Here is a 26,091-nt window from a genome sequence, read left to right on the forward strand (position 1 = left end):
AGACACCACAAAGAACACAGCCCACAGAATCAACTAAGCAGGGCTTACAGGGGCTGAAGGGACAAACAGATTCTGTATGAATCTGAGCTAGGATCTCTGCAGATAGCTTATGATTGTGTAGCTGGGTGTTCTTGTGGGAGTGGGACTGTCTCTGACTCTTTTGCCTGCACTTGGTACCTAGTCTTATTGTAGCCTGTTATGCGGTGTTCGATTGAGATTCCTGGGAGGCTTGCTTTTTTTTCTTTCTTTCTTTCTTTCTTTCTTTTTTTTTTTTTTTTTTTTTTTTTTTTTTTAAGGGAAATGGAGTAGGAGTGGATCTGGTGTGGAGAGGACAAGAACAATGGAGGGGGGAAACCGAGGTCAAGATGTACTGTATGAGAGAAGAATAAATAAAATAATTTTAAAGTCACCTGCAGATGAGGATGCCCTGGACAGGTAGCAGATGTGTAAACATACAATAAAATCCATGGGCAGTCCATGATGTAAGAGAGACCTGGGCAATATGGAGCAAGAGATGGGATCAGGAAAGCTTTTCCAGCAAGAGTAATGCTTTAATTTGGGCACAGAGAGAAAGCAGGAGTTTCCTGGAGAAAGAGATCTTAGCACCAGTGTCTGGTGGTGTGTTCAGGATCAGAACACAGTGTCATAAGGCTGGAAGAAAGAGAACATTCTTCCGTGGACATCATGACAGAGGCCAGGCCAGCCTGAGCTTCAGAGGCAGCCTTAAGGACATAGGTCATTAGTAAGAGCAGCTGGTGAAAAAAAAAAAAAAAAAAAAAAAAAAGAATGGAAAAAAAAAGCAAAAAAGAGGGCTGGAGAGATGGCTCAGGGGATCTAAATTCACATTCCCAACACCAACACAGCAGCTTATAGCCACTCATAATTCCAGTTCCAGGGAATTCAGTACTCTCTTATGGACTCTGTTAAACAAGCCCCTCCCCACCCCACCCCCACGGCTTACACACACAGGCACACAAGACTAAAAAAAAAAACAATCTTTAAGAGCTGTCAGTGTGTGTGTGTGTGTATCAGATTTGTGTTTTATTCATTTTTTCTTTATTATTGGGTGTGCGCATGATCCGTGTGTGGGCAAGTGTGTCACAGCGAGTGTGTGAAGATCAGAGGACCATCTGCAGAGTTTCTCCTCTCTTCCCACCTTACATGGGTTCTGGAATGAAACTTGGGTGGCCTGGGATGTACAAGTGCTTTAACCCACTGAGCTATCCGCTGGTCCAAAGTTGGCAGTTTTTGTTCTTGAAGCATCACTCTGCCTGCACTGTGGAACGGGGATGATACAGGGACAGGGTGAAGGTGAAGCATATGCCTCAGATCAAGTGAGCGATTTCCTAGGAAGATATAAACTGAGTGCTTACAACAAATAATGGGATCTAATCTGCAATGAAGAAAATCCCCAAAGGAGTGGGGCGGGGGGGGGGGGGGGGGGGGGGTTCTTCCCAGGATCCCAAGCATCGTTTTTTAAAAGTACCTCTGACTAACAACCTGGAAGACAGGTAATACTGGTCTCTGATGCCACTTCACAGGTGATCCATAGACTTAATACATCTCTATCTGGATCTCAGTTGTTTCTTTTTTTTTTTCTTTTCTTTTCTTTTCTTTTCTTTTCTTTCTTTCTTTTCTTTTCTTTTCTTTTTCTTATTTTTTTTGATAGAAACAAACAAATGTAGCCTAGAATCTGTCCGTATGGAACTGCAAGAAATCCAGAGGATCAAAATTGGTAGGTTCACTCTTTCAGATTTCAAAACTTACCTCAAAGCAACAAAACCCAAGACACTGTAGTACCTATACAAGGGCAGGCAAGGTACAGAGCTAAGAGCCCTGGGGCGGGGGGGGGGGGGAGGATCCTGCACTGTTGGGGGCCGACTTTTAGCAGAAAGCGGCTATCAGCTTTGCAGCCATCTTGAGCCATATACCCTGACATGAGACTTGGATTACAATAGCCTACAACAGCTGAGCACACTCTGATAATCTTGGTTTAGATACCTTGAGATTAAAGGTGTGTGAGATTAAAGGTGTGTGAGATTAAAGGTGTGTGACTTAAGAGTATGACTTAGAAGTGTAGAGATCAGAGTTAGAGACAAGACCTAAAGGCATGCTTAAAGGTATAACTTAGAGGCGTGGCTTAGAAGTGAGACATATAAAAGGCAGAGACAGAACAGAAATCAGACTATAGAGGGAGAATCAGACAGGAGACACTTAGAGGAAGAGAGACTGAAGAATAAACGGGATTGAATCACACCCTGTCTGGTCTCCATTCTTTGAGTCTGCCCTCACCCTCGCTCTTGCTGAACCCCGACCCGCAGACTGGAGCAGCAGCTTGGGCCGGGATACAGTGGCCACCCAAACGTGGGTCGGCCCGGGCCTCAACATTTTGCCTGGGCTACAACATTTATTTTGGCCGCCCCAATGTGGGGCTAGTGTGGACCCCAACATTATTTTGGTGCCCAAACAGGGACTCGAGCTTGGGCCTCAACACTGCACAACTGTGAGGGCCTGAGCTCAATACTCAATACCCACATAGAAATCCAGGTGTGATGTTATACACCTGTAACCCAAATGCTGGAGAGACAGAAACAGGATGCCCCCTGGGGCTTGACAGCCAGCCAGGCTAGTCTTGTTGGTGAGCACTAGGTCCATCTAGTTAGAGAGTCTGTCTCAAAAATAAGGTAAAGAGGACCAGTGGGTGAAGGCACTTGCCACCAAAGCCTGGCAACTTGAGATCAACTCCTGGGACTCACATGGTGGAAAGAAATGACTCCTAAAAGTTTTCCTCTGACCTGTATACATGCACAGTGGCACATGTGCACACACACACACACACACACACACACGTACACACACACGTAATTAAATAAATGTGATGACAAAGAAATTAAAGAGTAAAGGCAAGATCAGTGCAAGCCTACTCCTTCAAGTGTGCGGGTGACATGATAGTGTAGCGGTGATGAGCAGCAGCGGCTACGGAGGAGCATGGGAAGGGACCTGTTGTGGGCATGGGAGCAGAGGAAAGAGCCTAGGACTCTTGCAGGCTTCTTCTATCTCTACGACTGGTTCAACAAGAAACTGGAGAGATGGCTCAGTGGTTAAGAGCACTGACTGCTCTTCCAGAGGTCCTGAGTTCAATTCCCAGCAACTGCATGGTGGCTCACAACCATCTGTAATGGAATCTGATGCCCTCTTCTAGTGGGTCTGAAGACAGCTACAGTGTAATCATATACATAAAAATAAATCCTTTTTAAAAAGGAAAAAGAAACAGATAATGGCTACATGATGTTTCAATGCCAGATACTGGCACATATTAGGTCTTCCCATAATTCAACATCCCTACAACCCTCATATAGAAGAGAAGGTTCTCATAAAGGTTAAGTAGCTTGATTTAATGTCTGACAGGAAGTGGCAAAGCTGGCATTCCAACCTAGATGTCCTTGGCTCCAGAGTATCCCTTAATCACAAGAAGTTTAATGCTTCTTTTTCTGGCAGGGCGGGAGAGAACTGATGTGGGCAGTCCAGTTTCAGCATAAGTATACCGAGCCCATACTACATGTTAAAGTGGCAAGAAGGCACCGTTCTCCAATAGGAGAGTCCCACACTGCCACTGTGGACCGTAAGGACCATAGGCCCCACTGTGAGCTACAAGCACAGAACTCAGCCATAAATCCTCAGTCTCTCCTGCCCCGCCCACTCTAGCTTCTTAGCCCTGTTTCCGCTGGACATGGCCTAGGCAGGAATTGGAGCAAATGACCAACCCAATGGTGCTCACTTGATTCCACAGAAGAAGCAATGGGAAGAGCCAGAAGAAAAGCCTTATTTTAGGCAGACTCCTGGGAAAGGCGAAGCTGGAGGGCACCTGGTCAGAGGGGCCTCACCACAGTCCTGGAGTAAAATACGGGAAGTCACACCACTTTACCCTGAGTCATTCGCTCCCTCTAACCCTCAAGGAAGGGGGTGATTTCCTGCAAGGGCTTTGGGCAGCAACACAGGCTCCTTCCACAGGGAGCCTATCTCTTATCTCACACAGGCCTTCTCCCATTGGCAACCCAAAGCTGCTGTGGGGGGTGGGCAGTCTCCTCTTTCTTTGGATCTGGGCCTTCGATTCAGAGGCAGGAGAGCAGCTGCCTAAGTAGGGCAGCTCAGGAGCCAGGAGCAGAGCACAGAGGACTGTCCAGGTTGCATTCGTCCAGCCATCTCCCATGGGGATGCTTCTGGAAAGCTGCTGCCCCTTTTCCCACTTACTAGCATTGCAACCTTTCTGAGGTGGGTTTGGGACTCAGCCTCCAACTTCAAGACGCCTCCGTGCCCAGCAGGTGATTCTTGATAAACACAGCAGAGGAAAGAGCTACAAGGTGATCTTTGCCAAGGGTAGGAGTTTTTAAAAATAGCCTTTAGTGATTGGAAAGTTAGGAGCACTTGCTGTACTTCCAGAGGACCAGGATTCTGTTTCCAGCATCTGTGTCGGGCAGCTCAGAACTCCAGTTCCGGGGGGGGGGGGTTCCCATGCTTCCCTGAACATCTGCACCCACCCGCACATATCCACATGCAGACACACACACCTACACATAATTAAAAATAAATGTAAAAAAAAAATAGCCTTTAGAGACAAACAGATCTCAATACAAGTCTCAGCTTTCCCTTTCAGAGAGGTGCTAGACAACTCTTTCACTCCTTCTGAGCCTCAGTTTCTCTCCTGGAAGGAAGAGGACTCAAGGGCACACAATAGAACTATGGTGTAACACGTGAGTTACCACAGTGCTGGCAGGGAGCAAGGGTTCATTGTTATTATTTTTTTAAAATAAGAGAGGGAGTCACCGGAAGAGCACACACCCGCTCATTCTTACCTTGAGATAGTCCCTTCTTAGGATCCGTAACTCCTCTAGCTAGGGTAGAGACACAACATGGCTGCTCACATATAAAAACACTCAACAGACAAAGATCCAGTAGGTCTGTATGCCAAGGAACACCAAATGTTAATGACAAATGACCTAAATAAAAAATGAGGCATGGAGAACGTGCCTCTCTGCTTCCTCGCAGAGTCACAAAGATTTGTGTGGACAGAAAGGGAGAGATGAGTGTATTCAGCCCAAAGCTCTCAAAGCTTGCTGTTCTTTGGAGTTACTTTTAAATTATATCTAGGGCTGTAGCCGTGGCTCAGTGGTTCAGACTCACTGCTCTTATCGAGGATGACGCCAGTTTGGTTTCTGGGACACATATCAGGTAGCTTTCAACTGCCTAGAACTCCAGTTCCTTGGGATCTGACACTCTCTTCTGGACTTCTTGGGGACACATACTCACACACATTCACATAAATTGCTTTAAATTTATATCTTTCTATATAAGCAGGCTAGCCTCAAACACGCTATGTGATCCAGGCTGGCCTCCAAACTCAGGATCCTCTCTGGAGCCCTGGGGTGCCATCCATGTGTGAGTGAGGTGCCACTCCGTACCTCTCTGCTTTTACCAGGGTCATTTCCGGGTTTGCATCCTCTTCATCTGCAATCTTAATGTGTGTTCTCAATGGTTTCCATGGATGCCATTTACTCTCAGCTCCACGGGTGCCATGATCTTTTCTGTTGTCCCCAAGCTGCTGAGGGTGGAATGTTTTATACTCACGGGCATGTTGTAGGGAAGCTAATATTCACAGACTGGAGAGTGATCTTAAGGCTGAGGGGTGGGCACCACTATTTTTGAAAGGCAGGGGTCCTACTGAAATGCCTTCTTGCTGGCCTTCCTCCTCAGCCTGGCTCTCCTTCTCCTCTGTCCCCTGTTTGGTAAAGTTATCTCTCTTATTGTCTCCTATCATGCTGTCCTCATTTTATAACAAGGCCCATTGCACTGTTCCTGGTTACACAGAAAAGGGGCCTTTGAAAGGAGTGTGAACTTGAAACGATGTGATTCATTTTTAAAAGATTTTCTCTTTTTCAAATTCATGTGTATGAAGGGGGGGGGGTGTTGTGCTCAGAGGCTAAAAAACCTTACTGAGGACCCGAGTTCGGATCTCCAGAACCCATATAAGGGCCTGGGCAGGTGTGGCTGTTGTAGTTCCAGCATTTATGAAACAGAGATGAGGGTTCCCTGGGGAAAGTTGGTTAGTTGGACTAGCTGAGATTGGTGTGCTTGGGGTTCATCTAGAGATCCCGCCTAAATAAATAAAATGGAGAGTGACCAAGGTAGATACCCAACATCAAGTCTGAGTCTCTCCACGCACACATATATAACTGTACACAGAGGAACATGCATATGCATATGAACATAAGGCACACACACATGCAAACAATTTTAAATCAATAAAATAGCATCTAGAGGGAAAACCACAATGTTCTGATGATAACTGGACTCGTTGCAGAGGGATGCCTGATAAGGTTGAGAAAGAGATGGAGAGGTAAGAGAATTCTAGAGCCTAGAGCTACTGAAACTTAGACTTTCTGATTTGATAAAATTGGCAGAGGTTGGGAAATCTGTACTGATAGGGAGATAAAGAGGGTTCAGATTTACAAGAGCCAATTCTCTTCCCAACCCTTTGTTTAATGGTGTCTTCTTTAGGGGCTTGATGTGCAGGTACACACTTGTGTGTGCACTTGGAGGCCAGGGAACAAAATAATGAGCGTCATTCCTCACATGTCATCACTGTTTTTATTGAGACAGGGTCTATCACTGGCCTGGAACTTATCAAGTACCTCAGGCTGACTAGGGATCTCAGTGAGCCCAGGAATCTGTTATCAATACGTTTTTGGTACTGGCTTTACAAGAGTGCACACATACCATCTCACCCAGCTTGTTAAGAATCTCTTGAGCTGGAGAGATGGCTCAGCAGTTAAGAGCGTTGACTGCTCTTCCAGAGGTCCTGAGTTCAATTCCCAGCAACCACATGGTGGCTCACAACCATATGTAATGGGATCTGATGCTCTCTTCTGGTGTGTCTGAAGACAGCGACAGCGTACTCATATAAATAAAAAGTAAATCTTTTTTGTTTGTTTGTTTGTTTTTTGTTTTTTGTTTTGTTTTGTTTTTGTTTTTCGAGACAGGGTTTCTCTGTGTAGCCCTGGCTGTCCTGGAACTCACTTTGTAGACCAGGCTGGCCTCGAACTCAGAAATCCGCCTGCCTCTGCCTTCCAAGTGCTGGGATTAAAGGCGTGTGCCACCACCGCCCGGCTAAAAAGTAAATCTTAACAAAAAAAAAAAAAAAAAAAAAAAAAAAAGAATCTCTCTATATAGTCCTAAATGAACTCACTATGTAGACCAGGCTGCCCTCAAACTCAGAGGACTGCCTGCCCCTGCCTTCTGAGTGCTGGGAATAAAAACACACACACCATACCTGGCTAGACAAACCTTTTTCACATAGAACCTAGGGCTTGAACTCAGGTCTCCAGGCTTGCTTGGCAAGCTCTTTACTCCCTGAGCTATCTCCCAACTTGAATACCAGCTTCTGTAATCCAAGTCTGCTGCTTTGGATTGGACCTTGGGGTCTGCAGGACTTTTTAACCAAAGAAAGCTGAAACACACAGCTTCTGTCCCCTGTGCCAGTTCCTGCTTGGTTTTCTACACAAATAAAGAACTGGAGATAGTAGCTTTTCCTAGTTGCATAAGTGCAGAGGAAGTTGGACAAGAGCAGGGACATGCAGCTGAACCTCCTCAAATGCAGGAGCCAGAGGCCCCCATCTTAGCACTGTGACAGTCATAGAGTCCCTGTGGGCTCTGCTTAACCACTTCTGCATGGCCTCCCTTTGAAGTCATAGAACTTGGATGCAGGAGTAGAGGGAGAAGGAAGATTTGAGAGTTTCCCTTGGGTTTCAGGCTCAGATGCCTAGGTAACCCATGTGAAATGCAGAAGATAGGAGGAGACAGTCCACAGGGCATCTGAGGTTAATAGTTCTGCTTGGGACATGATCGGCTTGAAGTTCCAAGGAAGAAGATAGATGTTTAACAGCACCTGAGACTGATGAGGTCTCAGGAGCTACTGGTTTATAGAAAAGAGTAGAAAACAGCAGTGTGATCACTCAGACAACACAGAGGGCTAAGAATGGATGCGTGGAGACAGCAAGACTTAAGAGAAAGAGTGTGGAAACAGTGCTACAGCAGACAGAAGGAAACCAAGAGAGGCTGCCATTGTGTACTAGAAGGAGGAGTGTGGGCCGATGGCTGCAAACAGCTTCAGACCAAATGAAGTAGGATGAGGGACACAGTAAGGTTATCACGGCTGCTGGGAATGAAGGAGAAAGCAGAGGGAGGTGGAGTTCAAGGCTGAATGTGCCAATTCTGACAGGGCTTCACGGGCCACAAGGAAGCATTTGGGTTCTATTCTAAATGCTATGGGAAATTGTCCAGGGATTTTGGGGTGATGAAGACACAGCATAGGCATGTTAAACATACCAGTGAGATGGAAAGAATATTGCCTTGAAAGCTTAGTGACCTGCTCTAAATGCCAGATCCCACAGTAGAAGGAGAGAATCAACTCTCAAAATGTGGATGCCTGGAGCCAACTATCAGACTGAGCTTAGGGAACCTGGTTGGGGAGCTGACAGAAGGACTGGAGGAGCAGGGAGGGGGATTGAAACCCCATTGGAAGAACAACATAGACTGGCCTGACCACCCAGTTCTCCCAAAGACTAAATCATCAACCAAGGAGTGTACCTGGAGGGATCCATGGCTCCAGACACATATGCAGCAGAGGATGGCCTTACTTGACAGCAATAGGAGGGGAGGCCCTATTATGGTCCTATGGTCCTAGGAGGTTTGATGCCTCAGCGTTGGGGTGGGGGGGATGCTGGAGCAGTGGAGAGAGTGTGGGTGAGTCGGGGACCACCCTCATACAGGCAAAGGGAAGGGGGGATGTGGGTTGGGGGTGGGTGGGTGGAGGGGAAACCGGGAAGTGGGATATCATCTGAGATGTAAATGAGTTGAATGATTAATAAAAAGAAAAAAAAGCTGTCCTCTGATCTCCACAAACACTGTGACATGTGCACCCTTCATAGTCACGTGCTAATAGTAAATAGAATAAGATATAAATTACTTTTTAAAAACACAAGTGCCTGCTGTGCAAGAATCAGGGGTGAGGGTAGAAAGATGGGGCTGAGGAGCTAAAGAAAGCCAGTGCGGTGGCCTGACTGGAATGTAGGATAGAATGGAGCGGGGGCAGGAGCTGGAGGGGTTAAAGTGCAGACTCAGGCCACAGCATTTGCTAAGTAATTGGATGCAGGAAAGATGAGAGGAAGATAGCAGTTGAGGAGTACTGATTTAGGGTTGGAACACTGAATAGGAGGAGGTGCCATTCACAAATACGGCAAGATAGGAAACAAAGGGAACAGGGTCAGGAAACCAGAATGCAGAATCTGTCTGTCCGTCCGTCTGTCTGTCCATCCATCCATCCATCCATCCATCCATCATCCATCCTCTCTCTCTCTCTCTCTCTCTCTCTCTCTCTCTCTCTCTCTCTCTCTCTCTCTCTCCCTCTTTCTCTGTAGTCCCCACTGGCCTGAAATTTGTTTGTAGAACAGGCTGGTCTCGAACTCTCAGAGATCCACCTGCCTCTGTCTCCCAAGTTTTGGGATTAAAGGTGTGAGCCACTATACCAGGCCCCCTACCCTCAATAAGGGTTCTTTAACTGTGTTGCCAAGGCCAGTCTCAAATTCATGGGCTCAGGTGATCCTTCCTCTTCAGTCCCCCAAGTGGCTGGAATTATAGGAAAGCAAACATGTGGAACCTGGACATTTGTTTTTATGTTCAGCTGTTTGAGATAGGTTGTCCCTATGCAGCTGAGACTGGTCTGGAATTCCTTATGCAGTCTAGGCTGGCCTCGAACTCACAATCTTCCATGCTTCCACCTTCTGTGAGCTGGGCTTATAGGCATGCAGTGCAGCTTGGGAATCTTAAATACTAAGCATACAAGTAGAGAAGAGGCCAGGTAAGCAGCTGGAGCCCAAGAGTGAAGTCATCAGCATCTACCTCATGCTAATGCCCAGGACTGTGTGAACACAGAAACTGTGTGTCCCCTCTCACCTGAGGTTGGGTAGCTCTATATTTGGGAAGAGGATAGAGGGCATTTAAAGTGTGACCTCTGGTCTTTGTTACCTGAGAGCTAGTAGGACTAAGGACCAGACTAGCTGACTCCCTACAACTGGCAAGGAAATTGAGCCAGAAAAAGACAAAGACTGCAGAGAAGGCCTAAAACATTTCCCTCTCCCCATGCCCAGTTCCTGGAATTCTGAGTCAATTAAATCACAAAAAGGAAGAAAGGAAGGGGACACTGAGGCCATTTAGATTGCAGAGCCACCACTAGGAGCCCCAAGGAAGCTAAAGGGACAAATTTAACATGGCCCCACATGCTCCTCCTCTCCAATCCATCTCTCCCCTCAGCCAAGAGTCAGAGCTTTCAGAACCAGTATAGGAACCACCCACTGGTCCAGCACAGCCAGGAGGCCTGGCTCCCATGAAGAGATCATACACCTTCTCCCAACATGCACGTGCACGTGCGCACACACACACACTATGACATGAAGCAGGCACAGCCAAAGAGCTGAGACCAAGCACTCCTCATTCTGAGAGAGCCATCTGAGTGATTTTGGTAAATCTTCAGATGTTTGTGTGAGTGGATCTGGGAAGGACCCGGGGTCCTGCGTTTTTCACGCAGTCTCCGTCTCTCTGCCACTGCTGAGAATGTCCCTATGACGAACAGAGTATTCCTATCTGGGAGCTTGTATTTGTTTGTACCTAGAGCCCCAGAACCTGTTAAGCTGGAAATAGCAGCCATCAGGCACATCTGTGAGGAAGACAAGTGCTTCATGGCAGGTCATTCCCGGGAGTGTGGCATGGCTGTTGAGCACTTGACCTCTGAAGCGTGATCTCCTGAGCCTTTCATCTTACTGGACATGTGACCTTGAGCAACCTTTTAACTTCATCTTCCTAATGGAAACACGACTACTGGACAGGCGTTTAGTCAACACATGAAGTGTGGTTAACACTGTTCTGACAGCGATATGCTCTTCTACAGCAGTCCACAAATCCACGGGGTGTCTCCATTTGATTCACAGGCAAATATATACCTCTATGTCCCTGCCAACAGAAGGCTCATGCCTTCTCTTTCGAATTCCTCTCACCCTCCTGCCCACTCCCCCTCCTCTGGCCCCTGGCCCCAGTGTGGTCTGGATGGGCCCCAGAGGGGCAGAGACAGGGACAGGACGTGGGGCTGTATCTGACAGGAACCTGAGGGGCTGGCCTCGGGGGGAATTGGGGCCCAGCTTCCTGAAGGGAGGATGGGCTAGGGCAGGCACACAGTGCCGGAGAAGATGCCCTCTTGGGCCCTCTTCATGGTCACCTCCTGCCTCCTCTTGGCCCCTCCAAACCAGGCACAAGTCACCAGCCAAGGTGAGGTGGGAAGAGGGTGGATATTACCTATGCCCAGGCAAGAGGAGTCCTGGGAGGGGGTATAGGATAAGAGACTCTCACTGGTTCTCTTTTCTTACCCACAAACATGACTGGAAGATTCTAGAGCCCAACTCACCAACTCTGTTCTCAGATGTCTTCTCGCTGGCCTTGGGCACAGAGCCCCTGAATTGCTTTTCCCAAACATTTGAAGATCTCACCTGCTTCTGGGATGAAGAAGAGGCAGCACCCAGTGGGATATACCAGCTGCTGTATGCCTACCCAGGGTAGGTTCTGGACTGTACCCCAATCCTCATTTATCTCTTTTTATATTTAGCTGAGTCACATTCTTAGCTTTCCTGGTTTTGGCCCTATCAGAGGATTACTGTAAATACATGCCCAATACAAAGCCACCCTATAAATGGCTCGGCTCAAGCCCCTACCTCCAGCAGTGAGAAGAAAACTGCAAGGATGGAGACGGAAATTGGGCGTGGGTTCAGCCTGGGTCCTTAGGGCTAACATGATGACTATGTAGGTAGAACTTCTCCTGTACCAACAGAGAGAAGCCCCGTGCATGCCCCCTGCATTCCCAGAGTGTGCCCACCTTTGGAACCCGCTATGTGTGCCAGTTTCCAGCCCAGGATGAAGTGCGCCTCTTCTTTCCGCTGCACCTCTGGGTGAAGAATGTGTTTCTCAACCAAACTTTGATCCAGAGAGTGCTGTTTGTGGATAGTGTGGGTAAGGGCATCTCTGCCACACTGCCTCTCTATTTGCTGCCTGCTCAAGCTCCCAGAATCAGACTTGCCTGTAGTCTTTCAGGACAATGTGGGTACCCTTCTCTGTCAGATTCCCAGAGGCACTCCAGAACCCAGCTTATCATCCCTCCTAGCCTTGGCATCCAGAACTAGACTTCTCCCTCAAATCATTCCACATCAAGGCTAACTTGCTCCTCTCATTAACATATACATGTACTCACCCACCCAACAGTCAGGTCGATGATGTGTGCCAGACAACAAGAAGACAGAGATAAAAAGAGTGTCTACATTAAGAAACACACAAACCATTACACAGAGTGAGCTCATTACGCTTAAAAGGATAGGAGAACAGGACAGGCAGCCTTCCTCCCCTTCTTTCCCCTCCATGGAAATGAGAACCGGCATCTTTGTGAGTTCAGAGTTGCTCCATCCAGCCTCCAGCACCTTCTCTGTAGCCAGTGGGTTGAACCATAGCCTGGCACTCTCCATGATTTGATGTACCTTGTTTTGTTCTCAGGCCTGCCAGCCCCACCCAGTGTCATCAAGGCCAGGGGTGGGAGCCAACCAGGGGAACTTCAGATCCAGTGGGAGGCCCCTGCTCCTGAAATCAGTGACTTCCTGAGGCATGAACTCCGCTACAGCCCCACAGACTCCAGCAACACCACTGCACCCTTGGTCATTCAGCTGCTCTCCACAGAAACCTGCTGCCCCACTTTGTGGAAGCTGAACCCAGGCCCTGTTCTTGACCAGCCTCCATGCATTCATCCTACAGCATCCCAACAGCATGGACCAGTGAGGACCTCCCTCCCTAACTGGAGAAGTACCCTCACCCTTTCTCCTCCCCAATATGTCTCCTGGAAAAGAAAGGCCATACATAGGGGATCCCAGACTGGGTTGGTCTCTGAAGAGTCAGCATAGACTCTGACTAGCTTTCAAGGAGCTCATTTAGGGATCTCCCACTTAGGACCATTCACACTAAGGTCATTGAAGGCCTTCAGGCTTCCAAATTGAGACTTTGTAAGAACCCCTGAACACAACCTGAGACTTATCCACACAGGCTATCTGTATATCTATATCTATATCTATATCTATATCTATATCTATATCTATATCTATCTATATATCTTTCCTGCAAGGAGCTGAGTTTTGCACAGTGGTTCAGACACTAGGTGTGTGGGCTATCCTAGCTGAGAAGCGAGCCTAGATTCTGGTGCTTGGAATTTTCTCCCCAGGCTCCATCTCTGACAGTGAAGGGTGGAAGCTGTCTTGTCTCAGGCCTCCAGGCTGGCAAGTCCTACTGGCTCCAGCTACGCAGCCAACCTGATGGGGTCTCCCTTCGTGGCTCCTGGGGACCCTGGTCCTTCCCTGTGACTGTGGACCTTCCAGGAGATGCAGGTGGGTCAGTAAAGGAATGAGGAAATTTTAAAAAGGGAAAAAGAGAAAAAAGGTCTTCATGGAGGCTTAGGAGAGATACAGAAGCTCTGGGGGTTGTCATTTCTGATGACCTCAGACCTGTCATTGCACAGGACAGCTATGTTCAGGAACAGAAAAAAGAATAGCTGAGGATAGTCTGCTGTGGAAGTAGAGATGGTTTAGGGACTCTCCTGAGTAAGAACGCATGGCCCTCTTCTTTGAGCACAGTGACAATTGGACTTCAGTGCTTTACCTTGGATCTAAAGAAGGTTATCTGCCAGTGGCAGCAACAAGACAGAACTAGCTCCCGAGGCTTCTTCCGCCACAGCAGGACACGGTGCTGCCCCACAGACAGGTAAGACTGGAACTGAGTCCGAACTTGCAGAAGGTCAGTATGGCTGTGGTTCCTCTTCACTTGCCTAGCCTGTCCTCTCCAGGCTCTAGCCTCTGGTTTCTCATGCTCTACTGTTTTCATTGCCACATACTCTTTGTTTCTGTTGGGGATGGCTTGGTTTCATCGGACTTCATTGCTTTATCTGGACCTTTGAGAAAGCCTAACCAGCATGTCCAACGTAGGGCTCAAAGGTCACATGTGGCTAAGAACATCAATGACTGTGGCCCAACACAAAATCGGAAACTTAAAACATGCCAGTTAAAAACCAATTGTGTGACTGGGTGGTGGTGGCACACACCTTTAGTTCCAGCACTCTGGGTGGCAGAGGCAGGTTGATCTCTGCAAGTTCAAGGCTAGTCTGGTCTACAGAGTGAGTGCCATGACAGCCAGGCTGTTACATAGAGAAATTCTGTCTCAAAAACAAAACCAAAAACCAAACCCCAAAACATTTGCTTACTTTGCACAGGCATCAGTGGTGCATGTGTACTGTGGAGGTCAGAGGACAACTTGAGGGGTTGGTTCTCCTTCCACCATGTGGGTTCTGGGGATTGAACTTGGTCTGTCAAACTTGGCAGCAAGTACCCTTTCCAGCCGAGCCATCTGCTGTTTATACATGCTTCTTGTGCTATGTACCTCTCTGTTTTAAACACTAATCTCAGATTCAGTTTTAACATTTATACCTCATGTGATTACTTAATTAGAAACCTTGAGTGTGGCACTACATGTTTATAGTTCCAGGACTAGGAAGGTAGAGGCAGGAGGAACTGAGGTCAACCCTAGCTACAGAATGAATCTCCAGTTGAGAGACATCATTTGTGACTCATGACAACAAAAATCAGTCTTGGTTTTTTAATCACCAAGACATTCTCTCCTACCATAGTAGGGGAAGAGCCATGCAAATAAATCCTTAGAACCCACAAAAAGCCGGGCATAGTCAAACACATCTGTGGTCCCAGTATTATGGCAGCAATACAGGAAGGAGAGACAGGAGTATCCTTGGATTTCAAGGGTTCCCAGGCTGCTATCCTTAGTAGAGAAAACGGCCAAGAGATTCTGTCTCAAACAAGGTGGAAGTTGAAGACCAACACCTGAGGATGTCCTCTGACCCCTGTGTGTGCACTCACACACATACAAATACACACACACTCACACACACACACACACACACACACACACACACACACACACACAGACATCTACAAGGACATATATGCAAAAAAAGAGCCTCAGTGGAGTCCAGGTGGTGGTAGTGCACACCTTTAATCCCCAAATTCAAGAGGCAGAGGCAGAGAGGCAGAGGCAGAGAGGCAGAGGCAGAGAGGCAGAGGCAGAGAGGCAGAGGCAGAGAGGCAGAGGCAGAGAGGCAGAGGCAGAGAGGCAGAGGCAGAGAGGCAGAGGCAGAGAGGCAGAGGCAGAGAGGCAGAGGCAGAGAGGCAGAGGCAGAGAGGCAGAGGCAGAGAGGCAGAGGCAGAGAGGCAGAGGCAGAGAGGCAGAGGCAGAGAGGCAGAGGCAGAGGCAGAGGCAGAGGCAGAGGCAGAGGCAGAGGCAGAGGCAGAGGCAGAGGCAGAGGCAGAGGCAGAGGCAGAGGCAGAGGCAGAGGCAGAGGCAAGTGAATCTCTGTGAGTTCCAGTCCAGACTGGTTTACAAATCAAGTTTCAGGATAGCCAGGTCTGTTACACTGAGAAACCCTGTCTCAAAAAAAAAAAAAAAAAAAAAAAAAAAAAAAAAAAAAAAAAAAAAAAAAAAAAAAAAAAAAAACCTAAAATTAAACGAAACAAAAACCATCCATGGATAAATAAAAAATAAGTCATTCTTAGGAGCTTTGTTATAGTCTTCAGATTTTTTCAATGTATTTGCATATTTGTAAACAATATTTGTCTTAGTTAGGGTTTCCATTGCTGTGAAGAGACACCATGACAAGTCAAGTCTGATAAAGGACAACATTTAATTGGGGCTGGCTTAGAGGTTCAGAGGTTCAGTCCATTATCATCAAGGTGGGAGCATGGTAACATCCAGGCAGGCACCGTGCAGTCAGAGCTGAGAGTTCTATATCTCTGTCTGAAGGCTGCTAGTGGAAGACTAGCTTCCAGGCAGCTAGAATGAGGGTCTTGAAGCCCACACACCCACAGTGACACACCTACTTCAACAGGGCCACACCTTCTAATAGTGCCACTCCCTGGGCTTAGCATATACACATTATCACAATATTTAATCTTTAAATATGTTATACCACACTATATAAGTCTGTGCATATAATTTATTTGCTTATCTATGTAATTGATTCAGTTTGAGACCGAGTCTCACTAAATAGCTCTGCTGGCCTAGAACTTGCTATGTAGAATAGGCTAGCTTTGAACTCACGGGAATCCACCTGCCTCTGTCTCTGGAGTGCTGGGATTAACTCTGTCCAGCTCTGTTCTATTCTTTTGTGTCTGTGATGCTGAGGACAGAGCCACAGGCTGAGAGAATGCTGTACGACCAAGCTATTCCCCACAAATCCTAACCGGTTTGGTGACTTAACTTTTTGCTTAAATATATTTTTAGAACTCAGTCCAAAAAGAAGTAGTTCATTCTTTTAAATGTCTGAGCAGATTTTCATAGTGTGGAGGTCTGACTTGTGCCTGGATTTAAGGTGACAAAAATCAAATAGATCAGTTATTTTTTGTTTGTTTTGGGTTTTTTCTTTGTTTGTTTTGTTTGTTTGTTTTTTGAGACAGTTTCTCTGTGTAACAGAGCCCTGGCTGTTACTTTGTAGAGCAGGCTAGCTTCAGACTCACAGAGATCCACTTGCCTCTGCCTCTGGAATGCTTGAGATTAAAGGCATGTGCCACCACCCCACCACGTCTGGCTAAATCAGTTCTTTTATCCAAATTTTCTCTTGCTCTATTTTACGATGAACTCAGCTCCCTCACATAAGCTGCCCTGGACTTCTCTCCTTTCTATACTTTCCAGGTATAAGACTATTCAGAATAATCAGAAATGCTCTTGTTTTTCTGCCTCTTCAGCATTTCTTGCTGGGCATGGTGGCACATACCTGTGATTCCAGCGCACTGGAGGTAGAGGCAGGGCAGTTCAGAGGCAGCCTGATCTACACCGTGAGTTCCAAGCCAGCTAGGGTACAGAGCAGAGTGAAGAGTGTATCTGGAAACCAAGCAGCACCTCTCATTCTGTCTTCACCATAGTCTTAGCTTTATTACTTTGTACATGAAAATCCTGGCAGTGTCCTGACAGCTTCCTCTCCTTCTTCCCTCCCCTCCCAAACCCTCTACAGACAGCAATTAGAAGAGTCTTCTGAAGAACAATGTAATTGTGACCCTTCCCTGTTTAAGACACTTGTAAGTTTTCCCAATTACGAGATTAAGTTCACACTCCTGCTATAATCCCCATAGTTAGGAGGCTGAGGCAGGAGGATCACCTCTAGCTCCAGGCATGCCAGGGCTAGGTAATGTGGGACCCTCTTACCTTCTCCCTGCAAAAGGGTCAAGCTCCTTAGAGATGCTGTTCATGACAATCTGGGGTCCAGTTTACCATTGACTACAGACCCTTGGTCCTAAAACCATGTGCCATTCTGAGCCCTTTAGAATTTTCCCCAACCACAATACTCCCTTTTTGTTTGCACAGCATGTGCCAGAAACAACGGATTGTCCCCCACCTAATTTATTTATAGTCTATAACACTCATTTCCTCTCTCAGCCAGGAGGCATTCCTTGACCCTCCCTCCTGGTTAGATGTTCTGCTGTGATCTTCCAGTCAGTCCCTGCACAACCCAGAAAAACATGGTGATTTTTTTTGTGTGTGACTTGACGGTTGATGTGGGGACCCTTCAAGATGATTTTTTCATCTATATCCTCTCCAGGCCTGACACAATGCTTGGTTCATGCATGTTGGTTAAGCGGGTAGATGTGTAAACACAAGAAGGATCATTTTAGGTTTGATAAATTATTCGGTCATCAAGAAGAGGCATTTTGAAACCAGTCTGAGCTACATGAGATCCAGCCTCAAGATCCATTCCTCCTAGAAGCAGGAGAGGGGGACATGATACTGGTACACACCTTTAATCCCAACCATCAGAGAGAGGCAAGTATAGCTCAAATTCAAGGTCAGTCTGATCTACACAGCAAGTTCTAGGCCACCCAGAACTACACAATGAGTCACAGTCTTTTTTTTTTTGGGGGGGGGGGGGTTTCAAGACAGGGTTTCTCTGTGTAGCCCTGGCTGTCCTGGAACTCACTCTGTAGACCAGGCTGGCCTCGAACTCAGAAATCCGCCTGCCTCTGCCTCTGCCTCCCAAGTGATGGGATTAAAGGTGTGCGCCACCACTGCCCGGCCTGAGTCACAGTCTTTTAAGTGGGGGGGGGGGGGGAAGCAGCAACAAGCTCACAAACCAGAATTTACTTTAACCCAGGCAATAATGGTGGTTTCACTTTCTATAGCAATGGAAAAGATCAGAATTGTGTCTATCACAATTCTGGATATTATCAGGTCAGTGTTCTTGGAAGCAATCAATGTAAGAGGGCTCCAGAATAAGAACAAATCTAAAAATATAAAGATGTTCGCATCTAAGAAGGTAAAGTCTCTTTCATCTTGGAAACAGTCTGCAAGTAGGTGTCAAACCACCTTTTCAGAGGAAGGGAACAGTGAACAGAGATAAACCATTGACCCCAGGCAAGTACTGGTCGGCTGAGGTCAGAACTCTACAGGCTAATGTTCTTTTAGCTCTATGTCACCACCAGCACCACCACCAGCACCATCAGCACCACCAGCACCACCATCATCATCATCTAGTACACAAAGTAATGGGTTTCATCTTATAGCTGAGTTATTTCCCTGTATCATGTCTGCCCTTTCCTCAAGGGAAAGAGAATAGACCTCATTCAGGCAGAGAAAGCCCTACAGGCCCAAGGCATGGGGGTTGGGGGAGGACTTCAGTCATGATCCATGTAGAACACTGTAGCAGGATACTTATTCTGCTACACTGTATTCGAAGTGGAGCTCTGTGATTAGGCAGTAGAAGAGGAGGTGGAGCTGGGAAAGAAAGAGAGGAAGGGGAGGGGAGAAAAAGAGGAAGCGGGGAGAAATAGAGGAAGGTGAGAAGAAGGAGGCTATCAGCCATGGAGAACCACGGATGGGTCAAAAGCTGTCCTGGGTAGCAACTTCTATCAAAAGGTTAGATATTGGGTAACAACTAATTGTGTGGGCATCTTGTTGATTGAGCATTTCTAAATATATAAATCCTTTAGATAATCCCTAAGCTTTAAGAGTCTCACTTCTACCAGGTACTGAGAGGATGGCAGATATTGTCTGGGGTTCAGCCGAGCTTTGTGGATGCAGGGTGGGAGATTGACAGAGCCATCCCCCATGCTGGCATCTCGTGGGTGCCAGGGCCTGCACATCTAGCTAGCTGGAGCCCCAGTCAGAGATGAGGAGCAGTGGGAACATGGTGGCTGCCCAGGAACAAACTGAACCGAGCACCATTGTCTAAATATCACCCCCACAGAACACAGTATCTAAGGTGAACCTGATTCAGTGAGTCTCTCCGGTTGATTCTTAGGGACCCCACCTGGGAGAAATGTGAAGAGGAGGAGGAAGAGGAGGAAGAGGAGGAGCTGGATCCCGGATCACAGCCCACTCTGTTCTCCCGATGCCACTTCAAGTCACAAAATAACAGTGTTATTCACATCCTTGTAGAGGTGACCACAGCACAAGGTGCCATTCACAGCTACCTGGGATCTCCTTTCTGGATCCACCAGGCTGGTAAGAACCTTCCTTCCATATCCCCACCTAATTCCCAACTTCACCAAATCTACCTGGTAGGCTGAATCTGTTCATGAATCAGCAGCAGCAGCAGCAGCAGCACCACCATCATCATCATATCATCACCACCATCATCACCATCATCATCTGACATTTCTGACCCATGGCCCTGGTGGCACAATGTCTAATTCACTGTGGTGCATAACACAGTCCCTGTTGAAATCCCCTGCAGTGCTCCTCCCCACCCCAAGCCTGCACTGGAGGGAGGTCTCAAGTGGAAGGCTGGAGTTGGAGTGGCAGCACCAGTCATCTTGGGCAGCTCAAGAGACCTGCTATCAGCTCCGGTACACGGGAGAAGGCCATGAGGACTGGAAGGTACTGTAGGGGAACAGGTGTCCATGGAAAACTGCACACGGCATTCCCAAGTCAACACTGCCTCTGCATCAGCATCTGGGCTTGTACATCTATCTATGCTTCTTTGCGCCTGCTGGGGCATGTGGCACCGCTGACTACTCCACCTAAACTGTCCTCTCACCATGCTGGAGGTAGAGCTCAGTGAGACAGCACTCGCCTAGCACGCAAGAGGCCCCGGATTCCACCTCAGAACCATTAAATAAAGTTTTCTTTCCCTTTGCCTAGGGGATGGTGGCCTCCCCATCTCCTTCCCACCTCTCAGAATGAGTTACCTCTTCTTCCCTGGCTCCTCCTTCTCTACTCTTTCATGCACCCCATCCAAAAACTGCCTAGGTAAGTGGCTCAACCCTACGGTCTTAGTGACTTTAACTATACACTAACAGCCCCAACGTTACCATTCTAGCCCCCACATGGGAAGGGCTTTAAGGACCACATGCAAATTACCTAAATTTTGAAGTCTCCTCATTGGTGAAATGGGGAGAAAGTTACCTGTCTTGGAATTAGAGAAAAATTAAATATGGGGGCTGGAAAAATGGTTCTGTGGTTAAGAGTACTTGTTGCTTCTGAGGAGTACTCAGTTCTCAGCACCCACATGATGGTTTATAACCATCTATAACTCCAGGTTCAGGGATCTGAGGGCACCAAACACATACCTGATTCATATATGTATATGCAGACAAAACATGCACATAATAAATACATCTAAAAACATGCAGTATATAAATTCCTAGCATATTTTCTGGCATATAGAAAGACACTAATTACACAATTAAACAATGTTTTTATTCTCAGTTAACACACATACACAAACACATACATCTTCCTGCCAGACAACTCAAACAACTTCATCCCTAGACAGATCAGATACAATTATCCAAAATAAATTCATTTCCTCCTGAGTTATGCTTTTTTTACTATATATAGCTCATATATAATAATATAAACAAGCCTTAAATATAGTATTAATTTTTCACGTGTAGTGTATATCATTCATGTAGCCAATTTGTCAATTACCCAGATGTACGTATAACATATACAACACTCTATTCCCTCCTTATGCCTCTACTGTCTCCCTGCATAGTAACCAAAGATGACTGCTGTCTTAGCGTTACTATGAATCCGTCCAATTGTCGCTAGACTTTATAAAGTAGACCCATTGGTTTTTTTCTTGGAGCTGACTTCTCAGCTCTGTCGTGGAGCCACCACTTACCCAAGACCCAAGCCTAGAAACATTCTTGCTACCTTCTTTCCCCTCTCCTCCTGTTTACCAATGAGTAATTTGAATGTGTTAACACTCCTCACTTCTAGTCTTCTCTTTGACCCTCTGTTCTCTTAGCCCAGGAAACCAGGCGGTATTGTTTCACTGTGCTCCCTGGGTGCCTTGCGCTAATTATGATTTTCTGCCTTATCTTTGTTTCTAGGACCTAGCTCAATGTTTGGCATATCCTAAGCAACTCAAATGTTTGCCAAGCGTATAATAGTATCCCTGCTTGCACAAAATAACGTTTATGGTTCTGGCACCTATCACAAATCTGGTGTCCTCTGCAGTATAGTATTTCTGACACGGTTTGTGTGTCTCTGAGCATAAGAGCGTGTCTTCTAGAGTGTCCAAGGCTGGACTAGTGGGGATGGTTTGGGCTTGTAGCTGGTTCCCCACATCTTGTGGCAGAATGCACAGCTGTGTGAGCGCCAGGATGTGTTCCTCTCAGGCAGAGCTTTCGATCCTGCACGCCTCTGCGGATGAGACTCTTTATGGAGATCCTGACGGCTCCAGGCCTGGAGCTGTCACTCCACCCACACTCCACGTTTCTCTTTTCAGGTGCTGGAGCCGGCTCTAGGAGCCCGGGGAGGGACCTTAGAGCTGCGCCCCCGAGCTCGCTACAGCTTGCAGCTGCGTGCCAGGCTCAACGGCCCCACCTACCAAGGCCCCTGGAGTGCCTGGTCTCCTCCAGCTAGGGTGTCCACGGGCTCCGAGACTGGTGAGGACAGGCAGGGCTGAAGCCGGTCTACTGGACGTGGGGACGTGGTTACACTATATAGGTGGGGCTATGGGCAAGCCTTGGAACTCAGCGGAGCTCAGTGTAGGGTTGAATGCTCTGGATGCTGAGGGTGGAGCTAGGGCTGGAGCCAGCACGCCCCTGGGCGGGGCCGAGGGTCAGCCACTGTCAGATGCTTTTTGTTCCCTAGCTTGGATCACCTTGGTGACTGCTCTATTCCTGGTACTGAGCCTCAGTGCCCTTCTGGGCCTACTGCTGCTGAAGTGGCAATTTCCTGCACACTACAGGTACCGCCCTTCCAAGAGGGTGATGGGGTGTGGTCTGTGAGGCCAGTGGCCTCCGAGCAAGTATTCTAGGGTCACTTGATGACACGGCTCTCTGGACCACGGAACATCCACACCTACCTCTTCAGAGGCTTCCCGCACTCATCTGAGAGTGGAGCCTTCTTATACTCTAACCTGCCCACTCTGGACACCTCCAACAACTCCACCTCCTGGCTGCTCACTTAGTGACAGGGGTACTGTCCAACCTTGGCCGAAATCAGAGTTCTTGCCTGAGCCTCTCCAACCCCAGTTCATCCAGTTGGCTTTGAAATCTGGTCATTCCGCCTCCGGAAACCCGATCAAACAATGCTTTCTTTTTTTGCCCCTCACACTACCTGACTCATTGAAACAGTGTCCCTTCTCTCTTTCTCAGGAGCTTCTCCAAACACACATAATCCTATGGTGACCTGTCTCACTTCCCAGGGCAGAACCCAACAAGGGCCTACAAAATCTCAGCCTTGCCAAAGCCAAGATACTCCACAGTTTGGCTGTTTTGCTGCTCAGTCCCTTTTCACACAATGCCCCTGCTGTCTGGAATATTCTCTTTGGCTCACTACCTATTCTTTAAAAAATTTTCTTCATCAAGTCTTAACCTTTCCTGGCCTCCCCTCACTGGCTGCTCCTTTGTGTTCCCGTGGTGTTTCCTGCAATAACGTATTTATTTGGTGCAGGGTGCTGTACCCAGGGCTCACACATGCTAAGCATGTGTTTTCCCTGTCCTATGCTCCCAGCCCGCCCAGTATTTATTCCTTTGGATGTCCCCACCATACCTTACTAGGTCATTTTTAAATCCTCAGCACAGTGTCTGCCAAGTCGAAGGCCCTTAAATAAATTCCCTAATGAATGACTCACTTATGTGAGGGCTGAGGAGAAATTATAAACCTGAGGATAGAATCCACACCACGTCAGTCATTCACTTGGCACTATCTGCTGACTCTTGAGCTCAGAAGTCAAAAGTGTAGAAGAGTATGTTTTGGTTAGAGGTTAGGCCAGGCACCAGGCGCTCCTCCCCTGCACTCCAGTCCACACCTCATTTTGAATGTGCTTTAAAAAAAAAAAAAAAAAAAGACAGGATCTTACTTGTAGCCCAGGCTGGCCTAGAAGTCACTGTATAGTCCTGAATGACTTCAAAAGTCATTGCAATCCTCATGCCTCAGCTCCGCCCCTCCTGCCCCACCCTGAGTCCTAGGATTACAAGCATGAGCCATCACGCCTGACTTTCTTTGAACTTTTAATCTGCCTTTGCGTAAGAGCAGTCTAGAATGGAGACGCTATTCAAGGTAGCCATATCTGAACCCCACCACACCCCAAAATGTTGACAGAGAAGATGGAAGTGGTATTACATACAGACTTCTTTTCCACAGTCAGAAAGGTCATGGAGGAGGCCAGTCACCTTTGGCTGAAGTCTTTCAGCTTGGAAATCTGCAGCCCAAGAGTTATATGTCTCCCCAATATGTCTTAATTTGTACTCTTCACAGACAACCCCCTGCAGTAGCATCCATAGCTAGACACTGCACTGGTTTTCTTCTTCACTCATGCAGTTTCCCAAGCACCTACTGTGGGCTCAATGCTAGGGTACCAGGAGTGGAACATCCTACTGTGGGCTCAATGCTAGGATAACAGGAATGGAGAAACCTACTGTGGGCTCAATGCTAGGGTAACGAGTGGAACAACAGACAAGATTTCAAGCTCTCACAGAGCCTGTGTTCTTGTGGACTAGGGTAGAAACAAACAACTGTAACACAGTGAATATATACAGTAAGTTAAGAAAAACTACAGAGCAGGAGGTAGTTAGTGTTGGGGAAGGATGACGTCCTGGTTTTGGCAGAGTGGTCAGGGAAGGCCAACATGTCTTGACGACACCCGTCTCTTCAAACTTACTAGTCCTCACTGCCTCCCCTACTGCCCCACTTTAGGGCCCTCCCCATCATTCCCAACTCAATCCCGAGTCAGATTCCTCTCTCTTCCTTCTCTGATAGAAGGCTGAGGCATGCTTTGTGGCCCTCACTTCCAGACCTACACCGGGTCCTAGGCCAGTACCTTAGAGACACTGCAGCCCTAAGTCCTGTGAGTACACCCCAACCCTCCCCTCCTCCAATCACCCCACCACCAATGACTCTTGTTCCCACAATGCAACTTGTTTACAGTCTTTGACTAGATATTCACTCTCCCCAGGTGTTACTCCCTAACCTGATTCATAGTCTACAAACGCAGCCCACGCCATACCCCAAGATCCCTACCTCATTGTTTTGTTTTGTTTGTTTGTTTGCTTGTTTGTTTTTTGAGATAGAGTTTCTCTGTGTAGCCCTGGCTGTCTCAGAACTTGCTAAATAGACCAGGCTGGCCTAGAATTCACAGAGATCCTCCTGCCTCTCCTTCCTGAGCCATGCCTGGTTAATTTTATCTCCTTTTGCTCATCTCTCACAGTCGAAGGCCACAGCTACCGATAGCTGTGAAGAAGTGGAACCCAGCCTCCTGGAAATCTTACCTAAGTCCTCTGAGAGGACTCCTTTGCCCCTGTGTCCCTCCCAGCCTCAGATGGACTACAGAGGACTGCAACCTTGCCTGCGGACTATGCCCCTGTCTGTGTGTCCACCCACGGCTGAGACGGGGTCTTGCTGCACCACACACATTGCTAACCACTCCTACCTACCACTAAGCTATTGGCAGCAGCCCTGAAGGCAGTCCCATGCTACTGCAGACCTACGGCTTCCTGCATACTACCTTATCCATTCTTAACACCAACAACCAACACCATCCATCCATTCTGTTTACCCACCTCCTTGGGCTTTATGACACTGATCTCTCCAGACGGCTGCTCACGAATCCAGAGCTCTTTCTCCGCAGCCCCTAGGCTCCTCTGGCTCTTTATTTTTATTTATTTATTTTTATTTTTTAGACAGTGTTTTATTATATAACTCTGATGGCCTATTACTTGCTATGTAGAAAAGGCTGGTCTCGAACTCACAGAGATCTGCTTGCTGTGACTAAAGGTGCCATGCTCTGTAGCTCCTCTTGAGGTCCAAATTCTTGGGGGCTGGGGAAAGTCTCTACTTTTCATATTAGCAGCAAAAGAGCCAACTCTGGGGCTAGAGCCAGGCTCTGGTCCTGTCATTCACTGGCTAGCTGTGCAAATTTAGGCAAATAGCTGAAAGCTTTTGAACCTTTCCCCTCTCATCAACAAAGCACGGATAATAACAGAACCCTGTGAACAATTGAGAACACATTCACTAGGATAGAGTAACTGCTTAATATACCTCAGCTAGCATCCTAATTATTTCTTCTTTCCCTATTCTGGCCTTTATTATATGATGACCATCAGAAAGTTCTTATCTCCAGCCCAGACTTCTATAGTGCCCACAGTGTTTTGTGTGGATTTGAACGTGTGTTTCTTGCTCCTGGATGGTGAGTTGAAAGGGCAAGGGTTAGGATTTGTCCTTTCCCCGAGCACCTTGAATACTATTTGGTGCATGATAGGCAGCAGACCTTCAATAAATATCGTCTGAATGAAACCTTTCTGGATGATGTCACCTTAACCCCATGCTAGCTTCCTTGCCCCTCATGCCACCCCTTTGCAGTGGGAAATAAACTCAAACCACTCAGGTTACAGATCTCTCTGAGCTAGTCAACTCTCAAGCACATTAGCATGTTTGGGTCTCTGCTAGCTCCAA

General features: G+C 47.4%; 1 protein-coding gene across 2 annotated transcripts; it reads left to right on the top strand.

The window, feature by feature from the left end:
• Positions 1–11,258: 11,258 nt before the first annotated feature.
• Positions 11,259–25,932, top strand: Mpl (MPL proto-oncogene, thrombopoietin receptor). 2 transcript variants are annotated; one of them, XM_034503241.2, is made up of 12 exons: positions 11,259–11,373; positions 11,525–11,657; positions 11,930–12,108; positions 12,643–12,917; positions 13,313–13,520; positions 13,767–13,893; positions 19,484–19,686; positions 19,919–20,061; positions 21,920–22,079; positions 22,288–22,384; positions 24,400–24,487; positions 24,848–25,932. In XM_034503241.2, the coding sequence occupies exons 1-12, from the start codon at positions 11,295–11,297 to the stop codon at positions 25,097–25,099; spliced, it is 1,944 nt and encodes a 647-aa protein (XP_034359132.1). In that variant the 5' UTR covers positions 11,259–11,294; the 3' UTR covers positions 25,100–25,932. The 2 variants fall into 2 exon arrangements, with proteins under 2 accessions (XP_034359132.1, XP_034359133.1); XM_034503242.2 differs by having other exon boundaries at positions 13,358–13,520.
• The last annotated feature ends 159 nt before the right edge of the window (positions 25,933–26,091 follow it).

The sequence above is a fragment of the Arvicanthis niloticus genome, chromosome 5 (assembly GCF_011762505.2).
Source record: "Arvicanthis niloticus isolate mArvNil1 chromosome 5, mArvNil1.pat.X, whole genome shotgun sequence".
Classification (NCBI taxonomy): domain Eukaryota; kingdom Metazoa; phylum Chordata; class Mammalia; order Rodentia; family Muridae; genus Arvicanthis; species Arvicanthis niloticus.